Raw genomic sequence first — 21525 nt, 5'->3', positions numbered from 1 at the left:
GAAAAGAAAACAAGAAGAAAGATATGAAAGCAAAGTTTTTCCATTATTATCCATGAAGAAATGCAGCCAAACAAGGAGTGTTTGGCAGTTCAGCTCCCTGTCTAGACAGATCTCATTTTCAACTCCACACACACTGCACGGATCTAGTTTCCAGTTTTTGCACCCCGAGCCACCTGGGATTCCCCCTGTAAGCCAAGCAACGCCTCATGAAAGGCAGAAAATTGAAGGATCTCGAATCCTTAAGACACCTGCATCATTTTTCCAGCATTATTGACACCTCTGCTCAAGGCACGACAGCCTCTCTCACAACTGCCTCCACGGTGACCATCAAAGTGACAGTGACTCTGTCACACCCTGCTCAGGGGACGTAGGGTCCCTAGCTCCTCTCATTCCACTGGGTACCAGTGAAATCTCCATCAGACCCTTGGGAAAATCCCTGTGTGGGGACGAGCCAGAGCGTGCTGACAGCACCCCAGAAAGTTTGAACGCGACTCATGGCTAATACAAAGCTTGTCAAACCCATCACCTCGAAATGCTGAATGTCTTTATTAGATTCCTTTATCTCCCCCCAAGATCGGAGGGACACGACGAGATGATTCTCGGCGGAGATGTCATCATCCAGAAACTAATTAAAGGCTGCGCGGGAAGCCGGGCCACGCACACTCTGGAGAACAAAACGCATTAGCAACCCGAGCCGGGGAAAATATTACAAGTGAACTTCAGATCAGAAAGGGCGAGCGAGGGATTTCGCAGCAGCTCTCCTCTCCCCATTTTTCCTCACACTCATCCCTGTACTCCCTCGTCCTCCATAGGTGACCCCAGCTTGGACATTATTAGGACCAGCCTGGGAGCTGGGGGATGCAGGCCAACAGAGGATCCTTTCCTCCACCCCGAGAGAAAAGCATGATTTGTGGAATTTCCTTTATTTTTAATCATAGAAAAGCATCCTTGCTGTGGGTCAATAAGTGCAGAGAAGGATGGATGCATGCTGGCTCTGCCAGAGTGCTCCTGGCAAAACCCTTGGTCTCGTTTGGTCTCATCTCTCCATCAATGTAATGACAAGAATTTCTCATCCTTGCAGGCTCATGAAAAAGACAACAACATAAGAAATTATAAGATATCCAGAATCTATGGCCACAGGAACTGGATGTGGGGGCATTTCTCCATGGGGACAGATGCACAGATTTAGTTTAGGACGTGTCTCAAGTGGATGTACCTGCAAACAGCTGTTCCCAGCCAACCTGGAATCTCCAATGGACAGCAAATATCCATGATATTGCTCATCTGACCCATCAACACACACTGTCCTGCTAAATCCTGCACAAACCCCCAGCTCCCCTCCCCACAACCAGCCAGAGTGGCCGTGCCCCACCCTCCTGCTCCCCACTCTGCTGCTGGAGAGCAGGGGGGCCTCTCCCTGTCTCCCCTGTCCATGCAGAGTGGGCATCACGCCAAGGGCTGAGCTAGCCAAACTGCCCTGTGCCACTTTACTCCTCAAAAAGGACCTGACAGGAACAAAGGAGCTCAAACATCCTTTCCAAAGATAAATCAGATGCTCTAATGCAGCCTGCATCTCCAATGAATATAGGGCAGGTGTCTCTGAAGTGAAGTATTAGTTAAAATGATGCTCTTTAAATTACATTTCGGCTATTTCAGGCAGACAGGTTGTGTGTGGGTTGGGCTGGGTTTTTTTATGATCTATCTAGAGGCTTAAAAAGACACAGAGAGAAATAAATCTCCCTTCCATTAAAAACACACTATGCTCTTGCATATTTGTTCTTATCTCGGCGCTCTCGCTCTTGTGCTCCCTCCTCTCCCAGGGCTGGAGCACAAAGTGTTTGTGATTACACTTCCACCCTGACACTCAGCTAATTCGAGGAGCTGCCAGCCCGTGCCCAGGCAGAGCACACAGCTCTCCCACCCCCGCAGGAGGATGAGCTGTGCTTCCCCAAATGCCTCGCTGGACCCGGTGCCTTTATTTCAAAATCCACTGGGATTTGTAGTGTTAATGTGGAACCATGCGGAAGTCCCAAGTTTTGATTGAGTTTATTTGGATCTTCTGAGTCTATCCATGCCCTTTTTGTCTCATTTATCTATTTACATCCCTCCATTGCCTGTCTCCAGACAGCTCCTTTCCTCCCATCCTTCCTGAGCTCCAGCTCTTCCAGGTGCCCTCATGCTCCAGACAGGGCTCTTACTTCTGCTTAGGCTTCTTCCCATCTTTGCCTTTGACAACAGCTAAAAATTAATGGATCAGGCAGGGAGCACAGCCCTGTTATTGTCTGATTAGGTGGTCTGGAGGCTGCTACTTATGCCCAGACTGTTTGTCTGGGAGAACAGAGTGGGAGAACAAAGCTCGTGAAGTGGGAGAACAAAGCTAGTGAAGTGGGAGGTCAGCAGGGTCCAGCAGTTCAAAATGAACCACAGGTGAAGTGATCCATGCCTTCATGTGCTGCCACTCCTCCTATCCCCATGGGAACACATCTTTTGTGACTAATGCATCACTCCAACAGAGGCAGGCCTACCTTCCCAAAGAGGCCCTGATCCATTCCTTACTCCTCTTAGTCATTTCTTTACATCCCTGCTTTTTCAGTCTCTCCTTCTTGGCTCCAAGAGCCCCCCCAGCCTTGCTCACCCCTCCAATGGAATATTTCTGGTTCCTCATCCTATCCCAAGGCACATTTCTAGGCCAACTCACAGCTTCCCCAAACCCAGGGGACCAACCCAAAGCTTGGCCAAAGGCGCCAGCAACAATCAGGAGTGCAAATACCAATGATCCAGTCTGTGGGATGATGCTCACTGTCCTTCCCAAACCTTCAAATGTGGCTTATCCCTACCATCCAAACTCTGGGAGATAAGGGAGCGTTATTATTCCCCCTTCACGGATGGAGAAATGAGACCCAAAGATCAAATGGGCCAGAAGTGCCTGTTCAGATCAACGCTCTGCAGCACCTGCCTCTCAGGCTCTGTGGAGCTTGGAAAACCACGTTAAAAAGGCACAGGGAGAGTGAGGGTGGCTGCCAGGGCAGGTATTTCCATCGGGCTGCACGGAATGAGAGCTCCACAGTTAAGAATCAGTCATCAGGCCGCCGAGACACAGCTGTGTATCCCTGTACATAAAGGGGCAATTAAAATTCCAATGGCCAATTTCAACCCAACCAAGCAACATTTGAGAGAGCTAAAAGCAGAGGAAAAGCAGGGAGCGATGGTCCCACAAGGGAAGGATATTGATGTGCCTGGAGAACGCGGGGGCTGCTCTCCTTTCCCATTAGGACTGCTCCTTCATTTCCTGTTCCTCCTAAACAAAGCCCTCGAGCCTTCTTCTCGGCCACACTCGTGCCTCCGAGAATGCCAGAAAAGCCACAGGGAATTATCCCCGCCAGAGCATCTTTAATTTCCCTATTTGTCTTCCTAATGCCCAGCCTCATCACCAGCACCATCTATTCCCCATGTGCTCCTACTTTACATGGATGGACTATTTTTACCCCATTCTTCCTATGCCTCTTTTTCCTCCCATTTAATCATTTTGGAGGCTTTTTATCCACACTTTCCTTTCCTTTCTTTCCTCTTTCCCTTTCATTTTTAATACCTGTGGTTCTCCGATTCAAAATCATTACTGTTTTTAACTTGACTCGAGCCTCTTAATTAAGTTACTTTCCATTATTTTTTATCTAGTCCATTTGTCTACATCCCCCGCACCCTCCCTAATTCTCCCTTTCCTCCCCAAGGCAGGCTGGGTATGAAATCTTACATTTCCATTTGGCTAACAATCACTTTGAATTTTTAAATGCTATTAAATTGGATCACACCAGTCACTGGACTGGAGTTGTCGAGCTGTGATATTTACTCGCGCCAGTCAAAGGGAAATGAAATTGTGGCGGCGCGGGGGGGAGGCGATGGGGGAGCCCAGATTTATTCTGCCCGCGGTCCCTCGCAAACCAGGCACAATCCCCTCGGATTTCTGAGCCAGTTCAAAGGAAACTCTCACGCTCAACCATGAATGTATTGTAATGTCTTTAATAAATCAATTACTTGTTGGCAGGGAAGTGTCACTGCATCTCCAATCCTTGTAATCACCTCAGCCTTGCTGTGTTTTAAGCGCGGAAAGCCCACGGAGGTAGACGGGGAGCCAGAAGCGTTGTTGGTGTAGGACAAAGCACAGAAAGCACCACTTGGTCTTGCCAGGAAATGCCAAAATGGGCAGAAAGGATTTGCACCATGTAAAAGCACACACAAACACACAGAGTGACCCCCAGCTCCAGGATGAGGACAGCACTGGAGGTGCTGGAGGGACTGTGTGGGGCTCATCCTTCCCAGCGCAGCTGCTGGCATGCAGAAGCTTGGAAGGAATGACCAGAGCAGGTTCCTGGGAAATGCCTATCCCAGGAAATCAGCTTGAGATGATGGGAGCAGCCTCTGCTCCTTCCTGCCCAGTGCTGAGCAGGGGTACATTGCAAAGCAGTGTTCTCCCACCAGCCCAAGAGCCAGACAACCTTTTGCTGCACTAATTCAGACCCTGAGTTTTGTGCTTCTGCTTCAGGAGGGTACCATATTTCAATTTTACTAAAAGAGACCTTTTCCACTCAAAAATTTGCTAAAGGGAGAGAGATTTGATTACAAAGCAGCCCTGGCCAAATCCAACCCCTCCTCCTCTCTCTGTGCCGACGACATCCTCCCCTCCACAACAACAATCATCTGAGCACAAACAGACAACAGAGCTTTTCAGAAAGTAATGAACTCCGGTCGGAGCCAAGGCAGGAAGGGTTTAATGTTCAGTGCAGAAAGCTTGGCGAGGCCATCAATTATATAGCCCTGCTGCTGAAGGAGCAAAAAAAAGAGAGAGTATTTCAGCCAGACTCGGCCAAAAAGAAAAGATAGGGAAGGAAATCACTGTGAGAGAGATTTAATTTCACAAGCAGGGAGAAGTGTTTGCAAAAGAGGAAGAGGATCAAAGGCTGAAGCTCTCGGGCTGGCTGCGGGGAGGAGGGATTACAAGGACAGCAAACTATGGAGGAGACATCTCTGTTGATGCCTTGTGTCAATGCTGGGCCAGGCAAGCAGAGCCTGGGGCACAAACTGGGGAGTCTGTTGGCTGGGGGGGCCCAGTGGGCAGAGACTTGGGCAGAGAGGAAGGTGGATTGTGACCTGTTCATCTTATCTCACACAGGACAGCAAACCAGCACGAGGTCTGTGGCCTCTCCTGCCTTGTCCCAAATCCTACCCAGGAAATTATACAAAATGCTACCAAAAAGGAGAGCTGAAATCTTTTGGGCATCTCTACTACTGGGACCAGTAAGCCAGAAATGAAAAATCACAGGATCCCAGAGTGGTTTGGGTTGAAAGGAACATTAAAGGTAATTCCATTCCCACCCCCTGCCATGGACAGGGACACCTTCCACTGTCCCAGGCTGCTACAAGCCCTGCCAAACCTGGACATGGACACTTCCAGGGATGGGGCAGCTTCTCTGTTCCAGCGCCTCAGCATCCTCACAAGGCACAATTCCTTCTGTTTGAGGGTATGGATCCACCTAAAACAAGAAGACCTCCCCACCCTGTCCCCTGCACCCAGTGAGGCCATGCTGATCCCTTCCAGGGATCCAGTCACAGACTAAGGTACAAATTCACCTCCTTTCTGGAGGACAAAGGTGTTTCAATGCTGTCTCACAGCAGGCATGGAAAACCCATCAAGACCAAAACAAATCGAGACCACATTTCAATATCTTATTTGAACAACCACATTTCCACATCTTTTACAAAGATCCTTGCCTTTTTGTTTTCCACTTCCTGCTTCTCCTTGTCTTTCTAAATCTCTTTCTTCTCCATTGCATCACCAGAATAGAAAGAAAACAAAATTACATCTCTCCCCAGATTTCAATGCAGCTCCTTCTTCCCGTTTCCCCCCTCTCCTTCAAAATCCAAGCAAGATCAGGGTGAAAAACGCCACATTTTCCACCCAGTTTCCCCCTTTATTGTCCCAGTGACCTCCCCCCAGCCTGCCCTCAAGCCTTGGGATATTTGCTGGAGGTTCTCTAGCCCTCGGAGGTGGCAGGGCCCAGCAGCTTTTTGGCAGCTGTTCCCTTGGCCTCTCCTTTATCTCCAGCATTGTGTTCACATCTGCTTCCCCCTCTGCCTCTTTCCCTGCTGCTGGGAGTCTGCTTTTAAATCACTGCTCAGCACAGCAGCTGCCAGGCACAGGTTCTGTGCCCCATTTGGATGGGGGATCCAAAAGCCGTTTGCAAACCTCCCTCTGCCTTTTTTCTTCTCTAATTTTCTTATTTTTTTTTAATTTTTTTTTTTTATCCTCCTGAACCTGCCGGTGCTGCCACACTGCTTTCCCCTCCTCCCTTTTGGCTGAGGAGCTCTCTTGGCTCTGGAAGTATGTTCAGACACCTGGCTGCTGGCAGCATGGGGTTTGGCAGCAGCTGGCAGCGTGCAGCTCTCTGATAGGGAATGGGAGGGGAGCAGGGATCTCACTGGGGTCAGAGCTACCCACTGTGGCCATCAAGGATGTGCTGGTGGCCTCTTGCACTGCTCCTGCCTTGTTGGTGCCTTTCTACCATGCACATTCATCTGGCTTTGCCTGCAGCTTTGGCCAAGGACATTTATTGTTTTTTTTGCTGAGGATTTGTAGCGTAAAATAACATAGATTTGTGCAGCACCACTCAGGAGCTGGGAATGCATTTAGGACAAGGCGTTGCCATCTGTGGCTCCTGTCCTCAGCAGAGTCCTGCTCCCAAGCAGGGCAATTTTGGCAGAGCAAGGCAGCAAACCCCAGGGAGCAGAGCCAGGCACGTGGAAGGCTGGATGCCTCACTGCCACCCTGCCCACGCAGTGGCTCCAGGCTAAATTCCCATTCCAGATTGCAATCTCTCTGTGCTACCAAAAAAAGAGAGGGCTATATCCTTCCGGCTGCCAGTAATGTACAAAACTCCCTGAAAAAACTTGGCTGATTCCTCCCCAACCTCCTTTCACTCAAGGTCTGTGCAGGATTGCAGGCCAGGATCCCCATGGATGCCACCTTCATGGAAAAGACTATACCAAACAGACAAAAATATCTTGGGAAGAGCCCTTTGCTTCATCCTCCGACTCCCCAAGCCTCTGCAACAGGTTTTTGCTTCTGGACTCGCCTCCAGAGAGACTGGCCAGAAAAATCAGTTTTAAAGGCCAAAAAGAAGAGCCAGATTAAAGTATCAACTCTGAATTTATGCTCAGGACTTAAGGTTTAATAATGCAACAGAAAATCAATATTTAATAAAGCAAATGATGGAGAAAAACAGTGAATGGGAGATGAGCTGCTGCTCATGTTTTCAAACAAGTAACCCCCAGGGGAGCAGGGTTGGCAGGATGGATGTGGAACCAGATTGCCACAAAGAGCTGGCACACAGGACGCCCCAGGTCCCAGCGATTCCAGCTCCCGTGTCAAGGGGAGCTCACGGGTCTTTTATTAAAGGACAAACAAGGAATTACTGCGGTGGTCAGAATCCAAACACTCATGGAGAGAGAACAAATGCTGAGGCACCAGGGGAGCGGAGCAGCTGCTGCATTGAGCAGGCCCAGACTGGGGCTGGGCTGGAGGAACACGGGCAAGCAGCAACACCCCCAGGTTCAGGTGCCAAACAGCTGACTGGGGATGGAGATCTGAGGAGCTGGGAGGGAGCACAGGGGCTAAAAACAGAGGGAAACTCCTGCCTGCTGAGCAGGGGAGGAGGTGCATAGTTCAGGTGGGCAATTGGGGCACTAAGCATGGCTGGCAGGTGGGGTGGCGCAGCAAATGTGCATCCCTGAGCATGGCAAGCACACATCCTGGGCATGGCAGGAATGCATCCCTGGGAATGGCAAACCTGCATCCCTGGGCACAAACCACACATCCCTGAGCACAAACCACACATCCCTGGGCAAAGCTAACCTGCATCCCTGGGCATAAACCACACATCCCTGGGCACAAACCACACATCCCTGGGCAAAGCAAACCTGCATCTCTAAGCACAAACCACACATCCCTGGGCATAAACCACACATCCCTGGGCAAGGCAAACCTGCATCCCTGGGCACAAACCACACATCCCTAGGAATTGCAAACCTGCATGCCTGGGTGCAAACCATACATCCCTGGGAAACCTGAATCCCTGAGCATGGCAGGAGTGCATCTCTGGACACTAAAACTGTGCATCCGTTGGCACAGCAAGCTGACATCCCTGGGGGCAGCAAGAGTGCATTCCTGACCATGGCAAGCCTGCATCCATGGGCACATCAACAGTGCATCCCTGGGCACAAGAAACCTGCATCTCTTGACACAAAGTGCCCATCTCTGAGCACAGCAAGAGTTCATACCCAGGCAAAACAATCACGAATCACTGGACACAGAAAATGTACATCCCTGGGCATGACAAGCATAAATCCCTGGGCACATCGCTCAGCCAAAAGCACACGGCTCTGGGCATGGCAAGTGTGCATCCCCAGGAGTGCTGGGTCTGGGCAGGATGAGGGGAGCTCTGCGATGCTCGGGACTGATCAGCAGCTCTGCCTCCCTCCCCTGGAGGCTGGAGAAAACTGCAGCGAGCCCCTGCATGGCACAGAGATGTCACCTGTGCCTTGTCCCCCCATGCCCTTCCAGCCCTGATAAAATGCTGCCAGCGAGGAAAGAAGGAATATTGCCCATACCCATGCCAGCAATGGCAGGTGCTTCTTGGGGTATATGGCTTAGGGAGCACAAAGATCTGTGCCCCATATCACAAAGTCTGGGGACTCTGGATAAATCCTCTAGGCAAAGGAGACTCTCACTTGCACAGGAATCAGTGCCCTTGGATGAAACCCCTCCTCTGGCACACTGTGTGTGCCGGGTTGTCTGCCTGGCCCTGCAGCACGGCAGTAATTTGTAGCTTGTGCTAGGATCCTTCACATTGAAAGATGACATATAAATATAAAACGTTATCACTCCATAACAGCCACATGCTATAAAACGCCAGGCAGAAGGATCTGGAACTAGATGGAGGCAGTGCTTTAAATCCTTCCCTGCAGAGTTACTGCCGCTAAAACAACAGACCCGCTCCAAAGAGCTCCAGCAACGGAGGGAGAAGAGGACAGACCCCGATAAAAACACCACAATTGAGGAATTAGATGAATAAGTGATGGGATTACAGCATGACCTCCCCATGCTGACAGCCCCAGGGTAGCAGTAGCACCGGCGCACCGGTGACGTCTCCTCCCATTCATCCCCTGCTGTGATTTTCCGTGGATGCTCCTGCTCCTGTAGTAACAACAAAGCGCCGGCACCAGCGTTACACTACAGCGGGCTGACTCCGCTCCCGCGGCTACGATAACAATGCTGTTACTGTAGTAACATTACAGAGCCGGGGTCTCACTGTTCTACCCTTAATTTTATTGTCGTAAGATTAAATTGCAATAATGTTATTGAGCTGCCATTAGTGTAGCCATGGCAACAATAACATTAAGGTAGCGATATCGCATTACAGTGGTCCAACCGTTCCACCACAAATATTTTAATGTAGTAAAACAAAAGAGATTACTGCAGTAACATTAAACTGCAGTGACCTCATTAAACCCCCACCGGCTTTATCACAGCGCTCCTCTGGAAACCGCACGCGGCAGTGAGAGCACCCTACACACATCCTGAGTGCTGCTGTGCCACCCCTTTGGCTGGTAAATCCATGGGGAAGGAAGGGGATGTGCTGCACATCTGGAGAGACACACACAGCTGCAGTCTGTAGGAGTGTCAGGGGGTAGGACGGTCGGGATGGATGGAGATGAGAGATCTCTGAAGCCAGGTCTAGGAATTTGGGGTTTATTGCAAAGGGCCTGGGTCCAGGGCCCTGCTGGGAGCTGCCAGCCACAGCTCAGAGCAGGGCTGAGAGGAGAGAGGGGGAGAGAGGATGAGAGGGTAAGAGAGTAAAAGGGCAAGAGAGTAAGAGCGTAAGAGAGTGAGGTTCCTGTTACAATACAATAAATCTTCTTCTCTGCTGAATATTCTAATTCTCACTAACCAATCTAGTACAAGATACAAAGCCTACAGCATTTACATACAGCCTATAAGAATCTTTACATTACCACACTGTGTTACATTTTAAACCCTAAAAACTCCTCTTTGGGCCCCTTCTGCCAAGCTGTAGGGTCTGCTCTGACCCTTGGGCCTGTCTGCAAGCACAGGGTGTTGTTCCATCAAAAGGGGATCACCTTCAGCCAGCCACATCATTGTTTTCCAGTTGTTCAGTAACTAAGGTATCTCAAAGCTTGCTTTCATTTCAATATTGCTTATAGTTTCTATATTCTCAAAATCTTTTGCCAGACACTCATATTTATAAGGCTTTCCTGTTTCATCTTCCCCAACCGCAGTCCTCCCTGCCTGGAGAGCTGCCGGCACCGCTGGCCTCCCGGATTCACCCGCTCCGCAGAAGGGATTAGCAGAGTCACTCTTGAATGGCTCTGGGTGAGGCGGGTGACCTCCTCCTGAAAGCCTTTGGAGAGGTTGGGTGAGCGGGGCTGCTGGGAGCTCGCGTGCTCAGAAAGGCTCAAAGAGGAGCAGACTCTTGTTTTCTAGAAGAGGGGTGATGCGAGGGTGACCTCCGCAGCTCTGAGGGAGTAGCAGAGAGAGTTCCACCGAGCTCTCCTCGCTGCCACAGCAGCGCACACAGCTGAGCCAGGGAGGATGGAAACAGTGGAGCCACGGAGATGCCAGAGGTGGGAATGCCCCTCTGATATCTGGAGGGGACCACAAAAGACTCTGTCAGGAACCCAGTGACAAACAGGATGACAGTGTTAGCTCTTCACTGGGGACACAAACAGGAATTAGCCACAGCCTGGGTGTACGCGAGAAAGAAAAACAGGAAGGAAATTCAACTGGTCTGTGTGTCCTGTGAATCACTGGATCTTCCTTCTCCTCTGCTCCAGTCTCCTGCCAATTATTTCTCCTTGGGAACAGGATACATCCTCCCATGACTCTGGCAGTGCCTGGCCCCACTTCGTCTCTGGGGTGCCAGGCAAGCCTGGAGGGGAATGGCTTGAAATTGAAAAAGTTTGATGTAGAGTAGATATAAGGAAAATGTTTTTTAAAATGAGGCTGGTGGGGTCCTGGCCAAGGTTGCCCAGAGAAGCTGTGGCTGCCCCATCCCTGGAAGTGTCCAAGACCAGGTTGGACAGGGCTTGGAGCAGCCTGGGATAGTGAAAGGTATCCCTGCCATGGCAGGGGATGGAACTAGGGGATCTTTAAAGTCCCTTCCTACCCAAACCATTCTGGGATTCTATTGCTTCCCTTCATCCCAAACTCCCTATTACCAAGTTTCCCACCTTCTAACAATGTTAACTCACTCAACCACTATTCACCTCTCCATCCCTCCTTCTCTTTACACCAGCAGGCTCATCCACAAGCTCCAAGAAGGAGCAGCATGGTGGGACACACCCCCAGTGGGATGCAGCGTGCCTGGCTCCCTCCAGCAGCAGCAGGGACATGAAACTGGGGCACCCTGAAGCTGCAGCAAGGGCAGAATATGAGCCCAGAGCAAACTCTTCCACAGTACAGACTCTGGAGTCTCTGTTCCCTCCCTGCTCCCACCCCACGATATAATTGCTAATTAATAATAACGTTTAGCTCTCAGATAGCGTGTTCCATCTTCAAAGACCTCTGTCGACATTAATGAATTAATCCTCATCAACCCCCCTGTGAAGTAGGTGACAACTATTATCTCTGCCTCACAGATGTTAAACTGATTTGCAAAGAGGTCAAGTGACTTTGGGGAGGCTGGAGGGAGCCTGGCCTCGTACGAGGCCACTCCACAGGGGAACATGGACAAGCACACCCCAGAGAAGCAAGGGCTGGGATCTGAGGGTGTGAGGGAGATGGAGAGATGCAGGGGCAGTAATGGATGTGGGACCTGCAGAGATGCTCCCCGAGGGCAGAGCAAAACGAGGATAAAGAGCCAAAAACTAGGCCAGTGCGTGAGAGCGTGTGGGAGACCTTCAGTCCTCCACAACAGCCCTGGTACAAAAGGCAAGGATGCTTTGACAGAGGGACGGTGATTAGCGACAAAAGAGAGCCGGGAAAGGAGCACATCAGTCAAAGGAGCCGAGAGCACAGGCAAAGCGAGGGAGGATTTCCATTTCCTGACGCTAGTTTCCTCCCCTCCACTGCTTTGGGGAGGCTCTCCCAGCTCCCCCATGCCTTTTAGGAGTTATTATCTAAACCTGCTTTTGCTTCTAGAAGGAATAGCTGCTCCCACGGGGGGAAATGTGTGGACACACCAGTAAATCCATACCAGAAGCAGGGGGAGCATCTTGCCCAGTGTGAAACTCCAGCCCATGGCCTCAAACCTGACCAGTGTCTGGGCAAATCCCTTTTCCCTTCTGTCACAGACATCTTCTATGAAAAATCCTTTCCTTAGGATTTTTCCTCCTGAGAAGCTGAGAGGCCCCAGGGACAAAATGTAAACAATGGTTATCTGCTGCTGTGGAATGCAACAGGTGCATCTGTGATTGGCCCATGTTGATTGTTTGTAATTAATGGCCAATCACAGCCCAGCTGGCTCGGACACAGAGCCCAAGCCACAAACCGTTGTTATCATTCTTTGCTATTCTATTCTTAGCCAGGCTTCTGATGAAACCTTTTCTTCGATTCTTTTAGTATAGTTTTAATGTAATATATATCATAAAATAATAAATCAGCCTTCTGAAACATGAAGTCAGATCCTCATCTCTCCCCTCATCCTCAGACCTCTGTGAACACTGTCACACCCTCCTTGCTCCCAAACCAGGGATGTGCAATGCAGGCATTGGTGGCACAGGCTCAGCCTCACAGGTAAGGTGATGATGACTACAGGGACTGAGCCTTCCTCCCAGCAAAGACATTTCCCAGGCACCCAGGCAGCAGAACAGCAACAAAAAGTTCTCCTTGATGTCCCACGAGTGAAAGGGGCTTGTGGCATCAAAGGAAAATTAATTGGGCAGAGTTTGATGGTTGAAACAAAGCCGGCTGGGGCGCTGCAGCCCCACTGGTGGTTTTATCTCACCAGCACAGACCTTGGCAGTGCTGCTCCCTGCACGGGAACAGGTGCCACCAGCACTGCCACCTCTGCCCCCTGCCACCCCTGCCACCTGTGTCCACAGCCCCCCGACTCTGCTGAGCAGGTAATTAACTCCCAGACAAAGGCAGGGATTTGAAGATTAACCTGGGCTCGGGAAGGAGTGGGGAAAACTCATTTACACCAAACAAAAGGGGAGGGGTGATTAGTTTCTCCAGTGACAACAGCAAGAGCCAGATAGGGCCAGGGAAAGTGATAAAGAAGCAGGGAAAGCGCTAATATCCCCCCAGTTGCCTGCTTTTGCCTTTTTTTTTTTTTTTTCTTCTTCTTTCTTTTTAAGCACTAAAATTCCACCATTTTCTATCATGCAAATTCGCGTGCCTAAGTGAGATTAAACTCTGGCAGGCTCAGTGCCTCCTTCCCCAAGTCCATTTCCCGCACTGAGATAAGGCCAACTTCCCTTAATGCATCTTACAAGGCAGTGGGAGTGTTTTGCAGGCACGCATTGGAGACGGCTTATTATCAATACAAATAACAGCTTTCCAGATAGCTCCTTCTCCTCCTACCTCGCCTCTCTCCTCTAAACCCTGGAACCCAGAGAATGGCTTAAATAGCTGAAATGTCCTGCAGGGAGAAAGGAGATGCTGTGCCTGAGGAGGAGAGGAGAGGAGAGGAGAGGAGAGGAGAGGAGAGGAGAGGAGAGGAGAGGAGAGGAGAGGAGAGGAGAGGAGAGGAGAGGAGAGGAGAGGAGAGGAGAGGAGAGGAGAGGAGAGGAGAGGAGAGGAGAGGAGAGGAGAGGAGAGGAGAGGAGAGGAGAGGAGAGGAGAGGAGAGGAGAGGAGAGGAGAGGAGAGGAGAGGAGAGGAGAGGAGAGGAGAGGAGAGGAGAGGAGAGGAGAGGAGAGGAGAGGAGAGGAGAGGAGAGGAGAGGAGAGGAGAGGAGAGGAGAGGAGAGGAGAGGAGAGGAGAATTTGGGGAAAGGAGGAGAGAGAGAAGGATGGGGGGAAAGGAGGAGAGAGAGAAGGATGGGGGGAAAGGACAAGAGAAAGAAGGATGGGTAAAAAGGAGAGAGAAGGATGTGGAGAAATGAGGGGAGAGAAAAGGATGTGGGGAGAGGAGGGGAGGTCCAGTAGAAGAAGAATTTGAGAAATCACCACTCAACACTCAAGCCTATTCATGGGTGCTCAGACACTGCATGTCCTGTCTGACACGTGAACAGTCTCTGTTTTAGTCCATACATTCGAAGAATGAGTTGGCGTTCTTCAGTTTTCGGTCTGGGAGTTGTTTATTATATTTTATCAATAAAATTTTCCTCCTGTCCATCAGAGGTCCGCTCAGCAGGACAGACAGAGGCACTCTGACCACCCTCAGGGTGGTGTCTCTTTATACTACAAACTATGTATAACACGTTTATAATTACTTTCCAATACCTATCACCTGTGTTAGACAGTGTACTTCTACTCTAAACCAATCCCAAAGTGCCACCATCACAGCAGAAAATGGAGAAGAAGAAGAAGAAGAAGAAGAAGAAGAAGAAGAAGAAGAAGAAGAAGAAGAAGAAAGGCTGAACATGCTCAAGTCGCTCCATCTTGACCCCAAAGCCCCTATTCTAAAAATCCCAAAATCTACTTTTTCACTTAGTGATAAATTTATTATTACACTACTTAAACTTCTGTGTCTTTCAGGTCCTCATACAAAGCAGGTAACTTGCTCCAGGGGTCATAATCAAACCCACAGGTGTTCTGGGCTGTGTGCCAGGGTCTCTGAGCCCCCTGGCAGGGGTCCCGGCAACTCTGGACACCCAGAGGGATGCACTGAGTTCTGACACTTTGTCTGGTCTTATGGCAACTCCTCCTAAGAAGGAATGAGCACTGAAGGAGTGGGAGCACCTTCAAGACCCTGCAGATGACAGGGATGCTCCCTGAGCTGCTCATTTTAGCTCTGTCTGTGATCTGGGTGCATTTTGCCCAGGAGAGATCCAGGTGCTGAGAACCTCCCTGTGCCTTTGGCAGCTCTGTTGTTGGCTGACATCAGCTTGGCACCACCAGCCTGACCCCATTTAGAGCAGTCCCCAAAATAGCAGGTCTGAACTTTGGTGCATTCAGTGCCAAGGGTCTGCTGTCTCATTCCTGAGCTCATTTGTCCCACATTAGCACAGAGGCACCGACCTGCTATTCCTGGATCAGCAGCAATCACCTTTTCCCTTTTGTACCAGGATTTCAAGACTGACAAGTGTTTCTGAAAGCCTGGCCAATGAGGAAAAGTGGGGAAAACAGAGCTTGGATGGTTTCAGAAAGAAGGCAGCTAAGGGGCACCAGGATAACAACCTTCCCAAAAGCAAAAGGTTATTACAGAGGACACTGATCAATTGTTCCCCACATCCACTGGGAATAGGCTGAGAAAAACTCCACTTCATTTGCAACAAAGAAGGTTTAAGTTAGATATTAGCTATACATTTTCTAATTAAAAAGGTAGCAAAGCAGTAGAATAGATTGTCTGGGGAGACTGAAGAACCTGCTTTGTTAAAGATTTTCAAGAATAGCTTTCACATGTGCTTGGCAGCGAGGTCTCTGCCTGGTTGCAGGGGGACGGGATAAATTAGCTCTTGAGGTGCCTTTTCCCCACCTATTTTGGGATCTTGGCCATCCAATAGAGCCAGCCTAGAAATAAATGTGCAGCTCACCCCTTGCTGCAGTGTGGGCATCCTCATTTCTGGGTGTTTCTACCTCATTTTCTCCTTGGGGTGATTCCTGACCCTCGTACCCTGATGGAATATCCTTCTCCCACCCCTACCCCTCTGCTGTGTTTTGTTCTCCCCCCTCCCACAGCTCTGCTTCCCTCCATCAGCCCTTGGCCAAAACCACAGATGCCCTCCATCCATGGCTGTTTCCCAGAGATATCCCCTAAACCCGAGGAGGAGGAGGGACGCAGGCATGGGCTCAGAGTGTCTGGGCATGGCTGATATGCACCCATCCTGGGGGAGCAGCAGGCTGAGCCATCCTGGCTGGAACGGGGAGAGCTCCTTGCCCCCCAGCAATCAGTGCCTTTGGAGAGCACAGCCTGCCCCGGGGCACGATTTAATTGCATCCTGAGAGGCTGGAGCGCTCCTGCCCCCAGGCCCTTTCCTGGTGCAGCAAGGGGAGGCTCAGGACCTGCTTAGAGCAGCCTGCACGCCTTCCTCTTCCTGGTTAAATCTGTTTAAAAGGAGACATCCCCTTTCCCACCTCCTTCAATCACCTCTCCTTTCCTATCAAGCTGCAGGAATGGGCAAAATGTCCCAGGGTTGTGTGCTGAGCTTGGCACATCCCTGAAATCTGGTGCTGAGCAACCCTGCTTTCCTAGGAGGGGGAATAAGCACCATTTCCCACAAGCTGAGTGTTGTTTTGGACAGGATTATTCCAGAATACATATTTATAGGGCCCATTTTCCAAGGCAGGAGAGTTAATCCTGGCACCACAGCCCAATTTTCATCGAGGTCATTAAGGCAGGTTTCCCTTTAATTGGACATGATAATTCACTTTCATGTCCTGCTCTGAGAAAGGGCTGGGTGAGCCAAAGAACAGCTTTTCAAATTAGGGGGCTTGCTCTCCAGAGCTGGAATTTCTGAGGATCTTCAGCACATTACAGGACTGAGCCCATCACTGAATCATCCCATACTTAACTGCTGCAAGGAGTTAAGCTCTGACCTTTTCCTGCAGTGCCCAAATATCTCTTCCTAATGATACAGCAAGACACGGGAGGGCTGGGTCTGGATGTCTGGTGATACAGGAAATTTAGGTCAGGAAACGGGAATCAGAAGAGAACAGATAGAAATTGTCCTGCAGCACCCCAGCATCTGATAGCGACTTCAGAACTTGCTGGTGATCGACTTTGGCTTAAGAAATTCAGGCAGGTAATAAGAGATTGCAAGATAAACAGCCAGAACCAGGGCTGGCAATGCATCCTCTTCCCCTCTGTGCTTAATGGAGATGGAGAAAGTCCGGCTCTGGTTAGTCAGCTTGATTGCTTGAAGAGGAAAAGGAAAATGAAAAGGGAGGGAAGAAGAAAAATAAAGGCCCTGAGTCTGGGTTTTTTCCCCACTTCTATTCATTAGGCTGTCAATAGTGCTCAGGCCTGGAATATCGACGGTGGATTAGCTCAACCCGACTCTGTGTACAAGACCAATGCCTTTTTAACCCAGCTTGTTTCCAAATCAATACACCCATCAGCATTCGAAAATTAGCCCGAGACGAGATTCCAATACTCAAGCTGGTGTGTCATGTTAAGAGGGCTCCCGGCCAAATCACAGAAGAAGCAGCATGAAAAAAAACCAGTTGCTAGCAAGGGATTAGGAATTTTCCATTAATCTTCTCCCAGGCTAAGAGCTCATCAGGCTCCTGTGTGTCCCTCCACGAGGCTCCCCCTTGTCCAGCTCTTGCCCTGCCACATGGGCACAGGATCAATCTTCCATGAATGTCCATCTGCTCGACCATCTCATGTGGCCACACCTGTCTCCTCTCAAGAAGTCACTTGTGCTCACACACTTGCTGAAGAGCACATGTAGGCATCCACTGAGCCACCAAAAGTGCTCCAGCACCCTGTGCTGGTCTTTCTCCTCCTCTTCCTCCTCCAAAAGTATGGAATTTCGACACACAAACACATATTGTTGCTAGGCATACACACACTCCCACAAAGCACACAAATCTGTCAGCTCTCTCTTTTTCCCCAACACAAGTTTTACTTCAAGCACTGCCTCCAGCTTGGAAAACAAAAAAACATCAAAAACCAACAACAACAACAAACAGCACTGCGGGTCTGCCAGTGACTGTGTTAGGAGGCAGAGCTGCCTATAGCAGAGCCCTGGGATTATGTCAGCAAAGATGGATAAAACCAAGCCTGACAGAGTTCAAGAAGCATGGGCCAGGAGCTGGACTCCATGAGCCTGGGGGATCCTTGTGGGTCCCTTCCAACTCAGCAAGTTCTCTGATTCTGTGAAAGTCATTGCCCAGCTTGGGACAATCCAAGCTTGTGGAGCAGCCTTTACTTCTGCACCAAGCTGTGTCGAATGCTCAACATAGGAGCTGTGTCAAATGCTCAACATAGGAGTAAGGGCCTTAATGGGGTCCACGTGCCAGACTGCACTGACAGGGGAGCTAATGGCAAGAATGGCTATATCTGTAGCCTGTAGCAGAGCCCTGGGATTATGTAAGCAAAGATGGATAAAACCAAGCCTGACAGAATTCAAGAAGCATTTGGAGAACACCCTCAGAGATATGGTGACTCTTGGGTATAGTGCTGTGCAGGGCCAGGAGTGGACTCCATGATCCTTGTGGATCCTTGTGGGTCCAGAGAACTCAGCAGGCTCTATGATTCTGTGAAAGTCATTACTCAGCTTGGGACAATCCAAGCTTGTGGATCAGACTCTACTTCTGCACCAAGCTGTGTCAAATGCTCAGCATAGGAGCAATGGGATGAGAAAACACCAAGGCAAAAGGAACAGAGAGCAAAGTCCCAAGCCCTCCACAAGAAAACTCCCTTTTCTTACCTTGCACGATGAGATGGACACGCGATGTCTTGGGGTGATTGTCTGTCTGCACGGAGCAGGTGTAGGGGCCCTCATCGTACACGTCCACATCCTGGATCAGGATGCTGTACTGGGTTTTGGTGTTGGCCAGGAGCACCACCCGAGGGTCCAAGCACCACTTGTCATTGCCGGCATAGAGGATGCTGCTGCGGTTCAGCCAGGCCACCCGGGTCACCCGGTTGTCCACGGAGCACCTGGGGAGAGGCACAGAGGTGACCCATCAGTGTGCTGCTCCTGGGCGCTCTCCCTCCCTCCCCTCCAGCCCTCCTGGTCCTCCTGGCACTATTTTTAGCTTTGCTGTCAGCAGCACTTTCAGAGACCAAGAGCGTTCAGTGTCCAAAAGGGACAAGGTCAGAGCTTTTCCTGCGGTGCTCAGGGCACCAATATCCATCTAAACCAGCAGCTCCAGAGATTTGACCAACAGCTTCACAGAGTTTTCAGATGCAGGGAAGTCAGAGCCACCTAATACCAGCCTTTCACTCCTCCATTCCAATTTATTCTTTTGCAAACTCCCAGACAAACAGAGCTGAGCCCAAGCCTCCATCCCGAGTCCACACTTTTTTTGGGGGGGCAGGTTGTTACTTCCTGCCCAAATCCATCACCTGTCATTCTCTCTGCAGACCTTCACATCCCTGCAGCCACACAAAGAGATGCAAAGTGATGCTGGGAAAGCTTGTGCTGCTTGACAAAGGAGCAAGGAAAATTTATCTTTGAAGAAATCCATCTTTGACACACACCTCTAAAGAGAAACCTTGAACATCTGACCATTTGTCCCCTCTGTCAACTTTTCCTTCCATACCCATCACCTGCTCCACTGCACCTCCCTCACTTGTGAGCTGAGCATTTCACTTATCCAGGGACGTTTTGGAAGTAGAAATCCTCTACATTCAGCCTCAATAAGCACCTGAGTTCCCCCCAGAGACAACACAGTGCAAACCTAGAAATTATTTTGATCCTGAAGGAGATTACTTTCCTGTCAACATTAGCTGGGATCAGTCTTGCTCCTCCCAAAGGTCTCTGCCAGCCTTGCAACCCCCCATCCCCATGTCCCCAAGTCAGGTTTGAGTCCTCAAAGCATCAAGAAGTTCTCTAAACAGCAGAAACCTGCAGCCCCCACAGCCAGCTAAACCCCTGCTTCTGCCTGAGAAATTTTGGGATTACGGAGCCATTGGGATTTGGCCACACTTTGCTGGATGCTGGCCCCATAACATAATGTCCCTTCATAAAACCACTCAGCCTAAGATCCACTGTTTATATTCTCCCCCAAACTACTTCATTACTTGTGCAGTGGCTGGGATGAAAATTAACTTCAGAGGCACTGAGAGGGAGCCCAGCAGCCTCTGGGATGTCTCACTCAGGGTGACTTCAAGGAATGTGAGGGACTTAATGGGCTCCATGTGCCAGACTGCACTGACAGGGGAGCTAATGGCAAGGATGGTGTATCTGTGGCATGTGGACTTGTCTTGGACACTTTAGCGAGTGTGTCCTTTCTCTGGGTGAGCTGTGTCCTTACTGGGGGTCCTTACAGCCCCCTTTGGGTGGGGATGTACATTTTCTGCACAGTAACAAGCAATAGGACAAGAGGAAATGGCCTCAAGTTGCACCAGGCAAGATTTAGATTGAATATTTCTTCACTGAAAGGGTGGTCAAGCCCAGGGCTGTGCTGAAGTCACTGGAGGGATCTAGAAGTCCCATAGATGTGGCACTTGGGAACATGGATTCGTGGAGGACCTGGCAGTACAGAGGAATGGTTGGACTGATCTTAGAGGCTTTTCCAACCTTAATGACCCTGTGATGGAAGACTTCTCTTCCTGTGTCCATTACTGATGCCAGGGAAGACACAGGAACCCACCTGGGGACAAGCTGTCTCATCTCATTCAGCCTCTTTTTGGAACCTCTTTGGCCCCAGCGATTACAGGAGAAGCCAAAATAACCCACCCAGCCTCAACACACAGATTTTGGGGATTGGGGGTGACAGAGGAAACGTGCATAAGATGTGTTGTCTGCAGCACAGGACACCCCTGAGTTGCCAGTACCCAACTCCTGCTCCATCCTTCCTCCCTGGTGTGAAAAACAGCCAATAAATTAAACCATTTTACTACTGTTCCATAATGATATTACGATAATAATAAATTAAATGTGAACAGATTTTTATGATCTACATTTAAAAAAGCAATAGATTCAGTCTGGGCTGAACACCAAGAACTTGGCTCTTGCTCTCAGCTGCATTACAGCTTGAGTGAAAGGCCTGAGAGTTTAGCTGCACAAGTTGAATTAAACTGGAGATTTCTTCCCAGAGGATGGGTTTAGTATATTGAACTCCAAATCTCAGCTCTGCTGGTAGCTCAGACCTATGGGGCATGAATAAAATGAAGTGGTTATTTGGTGTTTGGCTCTGGTACCATGAAATAGGCTCCTGTGGTGGTGGTTCTGCACAAACACAGGGGTGTCCAGGGCTGGGTGATGAGAAACCAGACATGACTTGAATTTCTCACCCAATCCCCTCTGCAGACATTACCTTGAGGAACTGTAAGCAGGCAGAACTAAAAATATTTATTTCCCTTCTCCTCCTCCACGCCAGTATCCTTTATGAAATGCATCAGCTTGGAGATCCTTGGATAATAATGGAGCCAGACAGTGTGCAATCCAAGCATTCCCTCTATCACATGGGCATTTAAGTGCTTTTGAAAAGCAACGGGGCTCAGGTAACGCATGAGGCAACAGTGAAATAAGTGCTGTCGCCCTTCACAGCACGCGGGCACAATCTCTCCTTATCATCCAGACATGCTTCCCTGTCCCTGGGATCGGCAAGCTTCAAGCTGGTACTTTGTATTCTTCCCTGCCTCTTAAAGCTCCTGAGCCTACATATATATATATATATATATAAATATATATATATAATAAAGCACAGCACGGCTCCTGGGAAAGAGGTGCTT

The 21525-nt window shown here is 49.7% G+C and overlaps 1 protein-coding gene across 4 annotated transcripts in view; it reads right to left on the bottom strand.

Moving 5' to 3' along the window:
- The window catches only part of LOC131093966 (protein CEPU-1), a 395330-nt gene that overhangs the window by 33961 nt on the left and 339844 nt on the right, over positions 1-21525 (bottom strand). For all 4 annotated transcript variants that reach the window (XM_058041404.1, XM_058041406.1, XM_058041403.1 and 1 more), the window contains one exon: positions 18551-18783. In XM_058041404.1, the coding sequence (XP_057897387.1) occupies positions 18551-18783 (233 nt within the window). The remainder of the gene's footprint in view (positions 1-18550; positions 18784-21525) is intronic.

The sequence above is a fragment of the Melospiza georgiana genome, chromosome 27, assembly GCF_028018845.1.
Source record: "Melospiza georgiana isolate bMelGeo1 chromosome 27, bMelGeo1.pri, whole genome shotgun sequence".
Classification (NCBI taxonomy): Eukaryota; Metazoa; Chordata; class Aves; order Passeriformes; family Passerellidae; genus Melospiza; species Melospiza georgiana.
Note: the sequence above shows the minus strand (reverse complement) of the source record. Positions and strands in the feature narration are given on the sequence as shown.